Source organism: Anguilla anguilla, chromosome 15 (assembly GCF_013347855.1).
Source record: "Anguilla anguilla isolate fAngAng1 chromosome 15, fAngAng1.pri, whole genome shotgun sequence".
In the NCBI taxonomy this organism is placed as follows: domain Eukaryota; kingdom Metazoa; phylum Chordata; class Actinopteri; order Anguilliformes; family Anguillidae; genus Anguilla; species Anguilla anguilla.
Genome location: NC_049215.1, coordinates 4,685,755 through 4,699,860, shown reverse-complemented (window position 1 = coordinate 4,699,860; position 14,106 = coordinate 4,685,755). Strand labels below are relative to the sequence as shown.

The window sequence follows — 14,106 nt, the reverse complement described above, 5'->3', positions numbered from 1 at the left end:
GCTGCAACTAGGCCTGTTTTCTCACCGGATTTGCTGACTGACAACATGAGGATGCATTTTACAGTTAGACCTTAGTTGATTAATTAATATCCACATATCACATTTGATTGAAGCTGTCTGGCATCCATGGTTATATTTTGAACTCGTTGTGGCTTCATAATAATAATGCGGTCAATTACTGTTTAACACACACACACACACACACACACACATACACATATATATATATATATATATAAACGTGTGTGTGTGTGTCTTCTTTTTTTACATTTTCTGCACGGGCCCAAAATGGATCTCTAATCCGAATATGGTCTAATTTCAGAAAGTTTGTAAATATTGTATTACATTATTAAGAGAAGTAGGCCTAGGTCTGTATATCATAATCAGTGTTGGTAAATAGGCTTGCGTAAATTAAACTGAACATGGTAGGCATAGATTTTAAAACATCAGTTGTGTCCAGAAACGTCAGCAGAAAAATAAACATCAGTCTACTAACCACGCTAAAAAAAAAAAAGATTATTCCACGTTCCAAAAGGAATTAAGCATTTATATTATTTAAATGAAAAATATAAATGAACATGTCTTTTGTGCTACTACTACTACTACTAGCTACTAGCCTACTACCACTACTACTACTACTACTAGTAATAATAATAATAATTTTTAAAAAAGAAAAGTTGAATTAAATGCCTATTTGCTTGTACTGTCCTCCTCTAAAAGTCGACACTATACGCTGATCTTTTAAATCATTCAGCTTTAATTGTGAATCCAAACATTAACTTGCCGTGTACATTAGCGCTGGTTACGCAATGCGTATGTGCCAATTTATCCTTGTGCGGATTATCTGAAATTAGCATTATCTTTAACTGAGATGCGTAATAAAATGTGCGGACCGGAGAGATCCCAAGACTGTAACTCTGCTTTGTAATCGCTTAAAATAGGCCAATGCGGGTGATACGATCGCACATGCAATTGGTGTTTACGTCTTAATTGTGATGAAGACACTTTTCCACTGTTCCTGAATTCATTGGAGAATTAGCTTGGTTTGTGTTATAAATACAAACACTGGTTACATGTGCAGAAAAGCGGCGACTAACAGCAGGTTATATGACTCTTTCCTGCAGTTTTATGAACTAATTAAATACATGGCCAACATTTACCGCAATTGCGACACCAATATAATCACGATATACGATTCAGATAATCTCCTTTATAATTTCTTATCCCAATCAAAATATTAATTATTTCCTATTTGACTATATTGCAAAATGCAATCTGAAAAATGAACATTTAATACGACCCCGAGCCTTACTGCAACGTGCGCAAACATTGCAATATACGGACGAATAAGATAAACCTATACCCCCCATAAGCCATCATAATTGCGATTAAATAAAACAAATAATATGGAGGTGATCTTTGCTGATATCATTAATTAAATATAATTATATTTTTATAATTATATATAAATGTAATTTCTAAAATCGTAAAAATATTAATTTCGTATTATTTAAAGTGTGGGGTTACAACGAATATCGACAGACCACGCGGCTCCACGGGACATAAAAGCAATAACGGCCTCAGTTAACCATAACTCATTGGCCAATTAATTGTTTTAAGGCATAAAAACGACTTTATCATTAACGAATAGGCCTTCTAATTCGTATTAAAAGGCAGCATGGGAAGAAACAGGCTATGATCTCAAACAACCACGGAGTAGGCCTACATTTAGGCAACTTCTGAAAGGGCAAAACGCCACATAGTTACATCTCAAGTGATGTTAAACCAAGATTAGTATTCAATTATTTCTGTTCAATCTAACATAACTAACGAAGAACTCAGTTGGAAATAAATCCAGCGCTGGTCCAAATAGGCCTACATTGTGAAACACCGCCAGGCTCTACGGTGGAACAGCAGCGCCCTCAGGTGACCACAAATATATTGAGCAGTGATGATGTTGTTTGCTTCGTCTTATCCCTATAGTTAAGATAATAATGAGGAAATGTAGAATGAGATTAATATTTATTTTCTGGATTCACGCACGTGCGCGTATGCTTTTTTATATGTACTTCGATGTTCAAATTAAAGTCCACAAATCGCGGTATATAATCTATGTTAGTTATGATTCTCAAATAAATTGACCAGTTTTCTGACGAATACTGCACGCCCACTTTCAATCTCAAATTCAATCACAACCGTGTAGCTGAGATCATTGAAAAGGGTGTGCAACCTTTCATAGTGAATATTTAAATATGACAGTGAAAAACATTGCACCAGACCATTTCGAAGAACCGTCGCAGCGGAGGAACGGTGGTGATGAATGAACGTGACTTTCTGTGTTTTAGAGACGACTGATTTCCATTTTGCTACTCAAGAAGACAATTTATTGACCAGACACCCTGTAGAAAACTGTCTGCATTTTTGTTTGTCAGCAACAGACCCAAGCACCCAAATAGCACGGTTTCAAAGAACCGTACAATTACAACCCTCCTCTATAAACTCATTTAAACCAGACGTCTAGCCACCTCTATGGCTTTATTAGACTGCATGTCTTCCTGCTCTAAAGTAATTTGGCCTGTAGGTAGACTAGAGCTTAGACATTATCTTTGGGTATGCAACACCTTTCTCAATCATAAACACTTCCTCTAGCTAAGGATCCTATAAATTTTTTTTAGGGTTTTCTCCACAATTTAACCATTTAAAAATTAAGTTGGGAGGGAAAGACGTTCAAATTCGAGCCAGGAAGTTGTGACAAGGTCTAAATTGTATTTAACATTCAGTATAGGGGTAATATAGGTAAGTCATCTTCATATATACACATTCATATATAACAGGATAGAAATTTTCATTTAAATGCTTCAGTATAGGCTATTTTATCACATGCTCTTAATCTTTTTTGAAAGACTAATGAATTACATTTCAATTACCCAAGTATTTCAGATTTTAAATGATTGGGTTCCAAAGGATAAATATCTGAACTATACCAACAAAAAGGAACACAAGAACGATTACACCAAAAAGCCGCCTCCGAAATGATGGCAACCGCGCTGTCCGTTTTCATTTTTACTTCAAATTAAAGTTTAATTTTAATATAGGCCATCGTATACAGGCATAAACCACCGAGCTACTTTTTAGCCTCTGAATCGATTTCTCACATGGTTCATTTTTTACATGCACGAGAATTCAACAGGCCTCGCAGCCATACAGTGATAAATAAAGATTTGGGATATCAACCCATTGCGTAGACACATAAACTTCAAATATAAATGTACTCGGAATTCTGGCCTAATGTTTACACGGCACTCGTTGTAATACATTCCGCCATTTTGTCACAGACGGGAATTCTGAATGGATTATGAATTTATTACCAATTTAAAAATCATTATATATGTATGTGTGTGTGTGTGTGTGTGTGTGTGTGTGTGTGTGCGCGCGCGCGCGTGTGTGTGTGTATGGGGAAAGCATCCATAGAATTATATGGATGCTTTCCTCATAAATAGGCACTTTGGCCCATATAGTAATTAAACTTCCTAAATTAAAAATATTAGCTCTCATGATTACAAGAGGGCACGGTGGAGAAGTTTCGATATCAGCCTTCTAAAATGGCCCGTTAAATTTAATTTGGGGATCACAGTGTTCAGTTTGTTTGAACTAATGCTCATAATTTATTTCGTTTGGAAGCTATAAAACATACGTGCAGGTGTATTAAAGTTTTCGTGAATATATGTACAATTATCTGAGAAAACATTAGTATTTGATGCACAAGCACCAATTTTAATTTTATTCTAGCACACATGGCTGCGCACTAGGCCTACTACGTAGCTATAGAATAGGAAAGACAATATAGTTCGTTTTTGGTGCTGTCAGCCGGGATTTAGCGTAAATCCTTATTGCCCCTCTCTCTGTTCATCTTTTTCATTTTCATTCTTCGATTTTGGAACCAGATTTTTATCTGCCGTTCTGTTAAATTTAAAATTCTAGCAACTTCATAGCGGCGATCTCTTGTGAGGTACATGTTATAGAGAAATTCTTTTTCCAGTTCCAGGGTCTGATATTTTGTGTATGGACATCGTTTCTTTCTTGTCGAACGAGCATGAATCCAATTTGCTGCCGGATTGCCTGTAAAAATAATGCAAACAAGAAGTAAATCAACAAATATCAGAAATAGCTAACACAGCCTATTCTGTGTAACCGTCTACGCATTTGACTGTTCTTATAATGAATACTCCACAAAGTTAGCTTTGATATTACTTAGGTAATTAACTTCGTAAACACTGTTCTTATATAAATTTGCCAAATTGTGTCTACTTAATTTGCAACGATGACTGCAGTTTGTTTCGCACTTATACTAAGAGTCAAGACCCTTTTATAGGTTAGTAAAACCCCTCGGTTTTACACACCCTGGTTCGAACATTTTCTGAGGCTGTAAATCAAGGGTCAATTTCTTTTACTTACTTGGGTCAAGTTGCTGTTGCTTTTCTTCTTTGGCCTCGCCGTTGCTCGAAATATCGCTGCCAGACGGGTCTTTGGTTGCTTTGTCTTCACTTTCTGATACTGCTGCACTAGCATAGTCAGAGACAACTGGAACCGGTGTCTCAAAGGTGGAGGATTCTGTCCTTTTCGGCGGTGAGCTTTCGAGCTTCGTCCCGCAGTGCCGCGAATTTGGATGGAAACCGGGATAGGAAACTGAGCTGGAGATTGGCTCAATCCAGGAGCGAACGTATCTGTTGTCCGCCGCTGCAAGGTGAGACTGGGGCAAGTAAGAATGGAAAATGCCTGAGACGGCGGTGGACGGCGGGTGAACGGAGGGCCAAGACGTGGGAAAAACTGCGGACTTGGGTGCGAAGCTGCAGGAAGAAAAATCTGCATTACCTCCTACACCTGGTGGCCTTGAGGTCGTGGTGTGCGAGCCTTGGACAAAGCAAGTTCCATACACGTCCTCTGCGTCATTTCCTAGCAGAGAGTCCACATAATAATTGCTAAGTGTACCGCTGGTCGACATTTTTAATCCCGTCGTAGTCATATAAAAGGTTACACTGCAGCACATAGGCTACCTTCCCTCTGTACAATCATAGTATTTTTGCTGGCTTCATCCTCGGTGATTGGTTGAGTGGCTCACGTGATCATATTTACCAATAGCTACAGTAAATTAATCCGCACATCGTGGTGTCTTTAATTTTGCCATTTTGCTCGTCACTGAAAGGAACATCTTCATAAATGAACTGAACTTTAAACAATAAGCCATTCGCTGGATCTGTGCGTCCATTAATGTCGGCTGTTAGACAAAAGCGGATGGTGGTCCGGGACTATTTCTTCACGTAGACAGATTAATACGCCCATTAATGTCATATGCCCCACTCAGCATTGATGCTTTGGCAAATTATTTCATATGTGTGTAAAATCTTAAAAGAGATCGACATAAGGTATGTTGTACTCTCCACGCTTGTAAATATTTTTATAGACTGGTGAGAAGTAACTCCTCGTAAAATGAACGCAACAGTGTGCTATAAAATAAAAATAACGTTGCTTTATATTCCTTTATGGTTTGTTCAAAGAAGAGTACCCTCGTTCACATTTTTTCAGGTGGTGTTGTATATTTGGCAAAGGAAGTCATCTTTGTTGTACCCACTGGTTGTATTTACCAAGAAGAGCGCCATAATATTTTTATGTGTATCAATAAAATCTTTACGAGGCGCATTTGATTATGATATACATTAATGCGCCCTTAGTAAACGAACACCACAACAATGTGAAACTATAGTGGGTAATGTGTTTGCTCAAGTTTATAGACTTTGAACTTCTAGACCTGTTGTATTAGGGCCTGACCAAGTGCAAATCAACCATTGGCAGATTTTAAAGGGAAGGACAAGCATATTTCGATTCACTGATCAATTCTGCATAAGTCTGACATGAAGAATTCGGCTGTACAGTAATCATCTCATCGCTGTTTCCTCGAGAATTGTGTTTCGTTCAATAATGCTACATGGGGCGGAAAAGCTAAATGAAAAAACACACAGAGTGGAGCGACACGACTTCCATTAAGCAGCTGATTCATTCAGTAGACGCTTATATTCAGGGCTTAACAAAACGAAGTGCTTCAGTGAGTAGCAGTGAGTGAGTATCATTGGTAGCCGTGAACGGACCAGGCATACAACAATCAACTTGTGCTTGACTTTGCAAAACACTCCTAATTATTAAATGTGTAATGCTACCCTACTTCACCGACTAGTCTGAATTTGGAAAAAAACGAAACAGTACTATGCAACTGTTCTTAAAATAAATGAATAAATAAATAGATTAATTAATTAATACTAATGTGCTATGAATGAAGAGATAGGCCTATCTTCATTCTCCCTCTTTTCCCCTCTTAATTTCATTTTGTGTGCGCTATGTTTGTGCGCGCGTGTTTTTGTATGTTTGTTTAAGACAGTTTATTTCCTTCTTTTCATTAGTCTTGTTTAAAACCAAATGTGTCCATGTACTCCGGTTATTTTATTAGCATTCGATAGATGTGAATTAAAACTCATGCTATATCTGAACGCATGTAGTGTACGTTTTAAACGGTGAAAGTAGTCTATGTTCACTAACCTATCCTTGGCGCTGCTAATTCAAAGCGTATGCTAATCCAAAGAGGAAACAACAATAAATTGAGATTAAGTCGCAATGCCATCAAAAATGTCTGCAATAGGCTATGTAGGAAAATATTATTGTGTAAAACATGTAACGAGAAGTTGCATCTTACAAATAATATCTGGCGAATAATTTTCACTGAAACATCGCGTGGCGATGAAAAATTAATTCCTCAGTAGCTAATAGGTGGCTGTCTACACACAGTATCAATTTAGTAGCATATTTGACTAGTTTAATTCTATGATCACATTTATGTTAAGAGTTTGAGATTCATTTTTACGATCAGTGTTAGCCAATTTTGCTTCCCTTATTTTGTTAACCCTAATATTTGTAGGCTTATTATCAGCGGAGATGTGTAGCCTGCTAGTTGTATAAGATAATGTATATGGATTGTGGATGATTATAAAGACAGAAGACAATTAAAACCAATATATGTGAATATTCAATTTATTGCAGTGTACGTGCCACAAAGCATGCATTAAACTAGATCCATTTGTTAACAATACTTACCACATTTAACATAGTCTACAAATAACGTTAAAATGATTCAAAATGGAAAGAGTGTACTTTTATGGAATCTTCTCTTCTTTCGCACGATTATAAACACTAAATAAGCTTTAATGTTCAAACGAATGTTCTTGAAATATAAAATCGCAACAAAAGCTTTGCTTTGGAAAACAAAAACCTCGCAGATTGATCTTCTGGAACACTCTAATAATTTAACCCCAACGTAAACCAGTCCTTCATTACCCTGTGACGACAATATTTAAATTACACAATGTATCACTTTAGATAGACCAGAAGGTAAATACAATACAATACAAAACTAAATATAAAGAAATATAAAGAAGCATACAGGCCACAGTCTCCAAATTTGAGGGAAAAACAGATTTCCAGTGTTCCCCATTGAGAGTTATGTTGAGAGAGTTGCGATGGAAAGCGTAGAGAAAAAAATATGCATTCGTGCACTTGCTCACGAGAAAGTTAGGTTGGCAGTAAGTTCTCGAATTCGGTTTTCTCTGCTCATTTTCTTCAGTTTCATTCTGCGGTTCTGAAACCAAATTTTCACTTGTCTGTCGGTGAGGTTGACACTTTTACTGATCTCTAGGCGGCGCTCTCGAGTCAGGTACATATTGAATAAAAACTCCTTTTCCAGTTCCAGTGTCTGGTGCTTTGTATAGGGACATCTCTTTTTTCTACCACTTTTTGTCGTTAACCAGCTGGTCTTGGGAGAATCACTTTTACTGTCTGAAAAATTACGAGACAACAAAATAGAACATTACGCAAATATTGAGTCCAAGACATTCGCACAGTTCTCTATAAGCTATGGATAGCATATACAAAAGACGAAATCGTTCATGAGTTTTTCCGTTGGAAAAAAGGCCTAATTAATAATATGCTATTTTATCCATTTATTCAAAATGGGACATTTCAAATCAAAGGAATTCATAAACCAACACATACCAATCAAACAGAATTAGATATTAGATATTATACTATTTATCATTTCTGTTGGTATCAGCTGGCAACACCATATTTCTGAGTGCTTCAATTTTTACGGTCACACACACACACACACACACACACACACACACACATATATATATATATATATATATATATATATATATATATATGCACTTCAATATACTACTTTGGTTGTTAAAACATGAAGAACATGAAGAACATGTTAAAACATGAAGAAGTGCATGCTCAGTATGGTGTAGTATAACACACATATTTGACATATATTTTGTTACAATAAAAAATATTTCATTATAATCAGATCATAAAGTGCAGGGCAAAGGTGAAAATATCCAATGATACTAAACAGTGCAATTTTACAAATTCATATGAAGACTTGAAAAAAACGTGTATTCCGCACATATACTGTATAGAAAATATGGCATATAATACATGGTACTTCTAAGCATTATCTAAAAGTAAGATAATTGCCTAAGCAATAAGTGGCCAAGGACACGGACGCATGAACGCTACAGCGCGGCTGTCGCTCGTCTTTTCCTGTAAAAGCATTTTACTGCAACTTGACTACGGCTCTCATTAAACATTACGACTTTAGGGTTGTTTGTGTTTTATACCAAGTTTTATGATGCCAGAGCGTTCGAGATTGGGTCCTTTCATTATACCCACCTTTCGCTTCCTTTTGTTGCGATTCGGGGCTTGAGGTAGACGCTTCAGTAGAACACGTTTTCTCCTCTCGAGGACTCGACTTGGGATCTGGGCTGTCCACGCGGGTTGGTGTTTCAGTTGTCTCTTGTTTTTTCTGATTTTCGCTTATTTTCTTTTCCACCCCGGCAGGAGAGGATAGTGGCGACTTAGGAGCGACTCGGTTCAGCTGCAAGAGTCTGCTTGGACTCGAATCGTTGCTGTACTCCTGATTTTTTCCAGACGCATAAGTTTGGCTCAGTCTGAAATAACCCGGAACGGGAATTTCGGGACCATCAGCTGAACAAGATTCGGGAATCAAATTAGCGTACGTGGGGATTTCGGACGAGCTGACCTTTGCTCTCTTATCGGAATACATGCAGCAATTACTTTCTTCTTTTATGTTTTGTGAGAACGTGCAGGTGGGTATCTGTGTGGACGGTTGTTCTGTTCTGCACGTTCTGTTCGGATCTGCCCAGTTATCAAATTGAGGTATATAAGAATGGACGTTCATGCCCATATGTTGGTGGCTAACTTCCCTTTTACCGAGAGACGGCAGAAGTCCACAGGTTTGCATTCCATAAGTTTCCATTTCTGCTGTGGATTGCATATACATGTTGCTGTTGGAGTAGAAACTGTCAGTTCTGCAAGCACTGATCAGAGAGTCTACTAAAAAAGTATTAGCAGCGGGAGAGCTGTTTGGAAAGGACATTTTGGAGAGATTTTAAAGAGAAGAGAGATGTCCTTTGTAGGCTGACATATCTAACAATCCCCGTGTTACTCCAGATGCCTCTCTACTACCGCATGACGACCTCGCCAATGAAATTTGAAAATGGCCTTGAGACGCAGCCTCCGCGCTCGTCACGTGGATGCATTACGCTTAATTGGGATCTCAGAAGTGGTCGACAGCGACACCCAGAACACGGACTTGAAATTGATTCCAAGACTAGCAAAATACAACTTGAACATTAAACGCCCCTTTTTACTGGACGCAAATAAATATGAAAACACACATAAAGCAGTATTCAGAGGACTTGTACCTTATTTAAGAAACACTTTGTCGAGGCACGTTTGCATATATAGCTGCCTTTTTTTAGAACCAAATGCTCAATTCAAGTTCAACGATAAACAGATTGCTCTTTTAAGCATTTCTATATGTATTTAAGTGAATTTTCACCGTTTATGTTAACTTAATGGGGAACAAATCAGCACTAACAAATGTGTTTTATGAAAATCCAATACAAACGAATTCACAAGGTTCGCTAACAGAGGACCTCTATTAAAAAAGTAGTGCTGAGGTGTACAGCTAGATAATTTTACGCTAGACTTTGCTAGATAAGTGCATTCATGAATTCCACCATTGTAGTTATAATTCTGGACGAATGTACGTATGAATTATAGATAGATAAAAGCTTTTTAAGCCTGACATTCTGGGTACCAAAGGTTGTTGAATTTATTAATATATATCTGGGAGATAGGTCGATCAATATATTTCTCATCTGCATTCGTAAGCTTCCAGTTGTTGTCTTTTTTTTTTTTTTTTTTTTTGGTCTTGAAAATTATCACAGAATTATACCCACAGTAAAAGCAAGTCTTCGGCCCTTTTATTGCCAAATCAATTGCGATTTTGTAAAGGACAAGATTAATAGATTCATATTTGTATGCTGTAACCCTATTAATTATTTGAATGCTTTATGTAATTACTATTTTCTGTGCTTGGAATTTTTTTTTGTGTGCGTGCGTCTGTGTGTGTGTTTATTTAAAGCTATGTGTGTTTGCATGCTTATTAATTTGACCTTTTTGCCTTCAGCATTCCAAATAAATATCATCTAGCTGGTTGAAAGGTGTGTTGTTGTCCAAGCGTGTGTACTTTAACAATGTGATTTAAAAAAAAAGTTTTCTTTGAACATACAAAATACTTTTTTAAATACCAAGAATTGTAACACTAGTATGCAAATGTTTTATATAATATAATATAATATAATATAATATAATATAATATAATATAATATAATATAATATAATAAACTGCAATTAGAAAAAAGAATGACGTTGTTTCCGGCTCTGTGAAGGGCGTACTTACTTTCAAATGACCGCGTGCACGTTCAAGTGTCCGAACAATAAAGGCTTTGACGGCCTTTGGAAATAAATCCAGTGTTTGTATCTGTGCGCTGCTGTGGTTCTATCTCCTAAATTCAGTTTGAATGATTAGCTGTAAGCGGTTAAAACCACAGGAAGTTAGATGTAAATAGTCGTGGGAGAGGTGGTTTCGCTTATACAAGCGGTTCTGTCGTACCCGTCCATTACACAAGGCAGTCTTCCGAATTTTGTTCAAGCTGGGTTTTTAACTTATACACAGACGCCAAACTAAATAATGAACAAAAAATGCAATTAGTCTATTGCCAACAACAAAAAAATTGAACAACTAGAACAAAAATATGATCCACGAGATAAGATCAACGAGACACGCTGAACAAACTGTGGAGCAAAGCTAAGGCTATTTTATTTATTCATTTTTTTCAGTACATGTTAACAAACCAAAGACGAAATGAGCTTAGTAATAATTTTTGAGATGCATATACACGTACCCATGAGATGATAATGTTAACATTACATTGTTGTTATGTTAGCTTACCATTTTACGCGCTATTTCAAATGGAGTAGGCTTTCGTTTATTTGTATTTATCTGTTTTTTTATTTTTATCGCGAAATAGGCCTAATTGTTTATCTGCGTTAAATTCAATAAACAAAAACACAGACGTTGAGAAACTAACGATGCTTTTTGAAGTCTGTGAGTGTAAAGATAGGGCTATAGGTCTCTGTGGACACACAAAATGTTTACCCTCCCCTATAAATTCATTTATGTATTATTCATTGATAGTAATATGAAAACTAGTCAACAGAGTTTATATCCATGTGTGTTTCCATGACCGTGATTGAACTTGATTTTGAGTGTTATGGAGCTTAGCAAGACACCCTTTGAATATATGTACGTAGTTCATCTTGAAACATCAAAAAAAAAAAAAAAAATTAAGTTGTTTGTGACTCGTTACTCAAAGTCAGCACTGAAATTATATCCGAAAACGTAATTTTGTCTATTGCCTGTCTATTGCCTTCATTATTTCCACAGCAAAAGACCACGAGCAGGCTACTTGAATTAACATCTTACATTGGCCATTTTAGACTCGACTCGAGTTGCTCTTCAGACAATATTGCTTAATCTTGCTACTAATATACAATACATATTTCACATAATACGAGTTACCACGACTTCATCGCTAGGCCCTTTTTCATATAAACGCGTTATTATTTACTGACATCATTTGTCTTAGTTCATGTAGCTTTTTAGGTTATAAAGGTCTTTCTGCATTACTATCATTACCGTATAATATCTTATAGCTTATAAACCCTTAATTTGCTCTTTAACCGAAAAAAAAAATTGCACGCAATTGTATACATTATTTTAGCTAAAATTGAAATAATAATACATTTTAAAACTGTACCAATTTGAATGTACGCATTTTGCTGTAGGCCTATGTGTGATATTTTGACCGAACAAAGCCAGAGCTAAAACGCTGAGTGAAATCGCAATATATGTGTATAAGTTGAAGAGTTTCTTCAGTTTAGATATGTAGCCTACTCGCTAAATGCAATAGTATTACAATATCACTGCAGCTGTAAAGTAATTCAGCAGTTATAGCATTAGACGTTTATTTACTAATACATAGGAATTACTAACGTAGAGATACGCCCTCGTGCGGTTACAACAACAAATGACAAGCACCAAAAAATAATAATAATAATAATAATAAACTGGAATTTAAGCCGACATATCTCTCAAAACCCGTTAATAACAACAAAAAATATCATTATCACTAAAACATAAACATGTCTTTGAAATTTAAAAAAAAAATTCAGTCGCCTATGATATATTTTGAATAAAGTTAGGCCTAGTGATATTGTATTCTATTTTCACTTTACTAAAAGTTAACCCTTAAGCAATTTTTTCTCTTTATGAAGGCGTGGTCTCTAAATCGTAACGTTTATGCCACAGTTATGAAACTGTTGGTTGAGATGGGCTGTCTTTTTGTATTTTCCTACATTTATTACAATTCATTATGATACAATTCGTTAATATAAAACATTATTTACCTCGCCAGGAAACTAATATACCATACATTTGCACTGAAAGTGATCTTATTCTTAATATTTGAGTCTAAAACATGGAACATATTTCAATCATTCGGAACAATATTTACGCGTGTGAACTCACACGCGCTCTTGCCTAATTTTTTCTTTTCTTTTTTACAGAAAAAATAACTAGGCCTACATGTAATACCATGTATATGATACCACCTCTGATATTAGTATTATTGTTATTATTAGTCGTCGTAGTTTGTTTTTATTGAAGTGATGTTTCATTTTGTGATATATATATATATATCTAGTATACAATATACAAAGCATATCTTTAAAAAAAACGGAAGAATTCTTCTGAATACACAAAATCACCACAAGAACAACAAATTTTTACTAAATAAGAAAATGAAAACGTACTGGGAGTTTTTAGTTATTTGGAAACGATGGGCTGACAGCCATGTTGGAATCTACTGATGCAGTGCAGATATTTGAAATTATCAGAGAACAGTCTCGAATACCTGGGCTAAAGGTGACGACCTCGACATTATAAAAGTTCCACGACTGCAATCTAAAATGTTTAATATAACAGTGCGAACATACGCACACATACTCACAAACACCCATCCACCCAGACAGATACAAACACGCACACACACATACACACACACAAACAGCCAACACCCACCCACCCACACACACACACACACACACACAAACGCAAACAAACCCCTACCCACCCACACACAGACACAAACACACACACACACACACACACACCGTAGGTAAGCAGATAAGAAAATAAATAGTAGGCAACTTGAAATTAAAATTTGAAATTTGCCAGTGTAAAATCTTTCTGCCGAGTTCAAGATTTCTCATTTCGGATAAAATATATCCTCCTGAAAATTAACACGCTGCCCGTTTGGGGCGCACTGGTTGTTTCGAGTATTACAAGAACGTCCAACATCCTCCCATTTAGACATTTACAACTACCTTATATTGTGTTGTCTAGACGGTTCAAGGTTTAGTAAACACCCTTTAGTGAATGTCCTTTATGTTCTTGAAGCTTGGATGAAATGCGTTTACGAGGCGTCGCCGCGATTCTCCTGAACATATACTGTCTAATGTTGTGGTTGGGGTTTAACATTTCACAGGCCAGATATCAATTATGCT

The 14,106-nt window shown here is 36.3% G+C and overlaps 2 protein-coding genes and 1 long non-coding RNA gene across 4 annotated transcripts in view; 1 reads left to right on the top strand and 2 right to left on the bottom strand.

Annotated features, from left to right (window-relative positions):
• LOC118213654 overlaps positions 1-14,106 on the top strand; it is a 68,713-nt gene that overhangs the window by 30,060 nt on the left and 24,547 nt on the right. The window lies entirely within an intron of this gene.
• On the bottom strand, positions 2,384-5,085 carry LOC118213651 (homeobox protein Hox-D9a-like). Its single transcript, XM_035392665.1, has 2 exons — positions 4,456-5,085; positions 2,384-4,119 (listed from the first exon to the last, which is right to left on the bottom strand). The coding sequence occupies exons 1-2, from the start codon at positions 5,045-5,047 to the stop codon at positions 3,875-3,877; spliced, it is 837 nt and encodes a 278-aa protein (XP_035248556.1). The 5' UTR covers positions 5,048-5,085; the 3' UTR covers positions 2,384-3,874.
• On the bottom strand, positions 7,064-10,652 carry LOC118213649 (homeobox protein Hox-D10a-like). The gene is made up of 2 exons (XM_035392662.1): positions 8,782-10,652; positions 7,064-7,878 (listed from the first exon to the last, which is right to left on the bottom strand). The coding sequence occupies exons 1-2, from the start codon at positions 9,506-9,508 to the stop codon at positions 7,604-7,606; spliced, it is 1,002 nt and encodes a 333-aa protein (XP_035248553.1). The 5' UTR covers positions 9,509-10,652; the 3' UTR covers positions 7,064-7,603.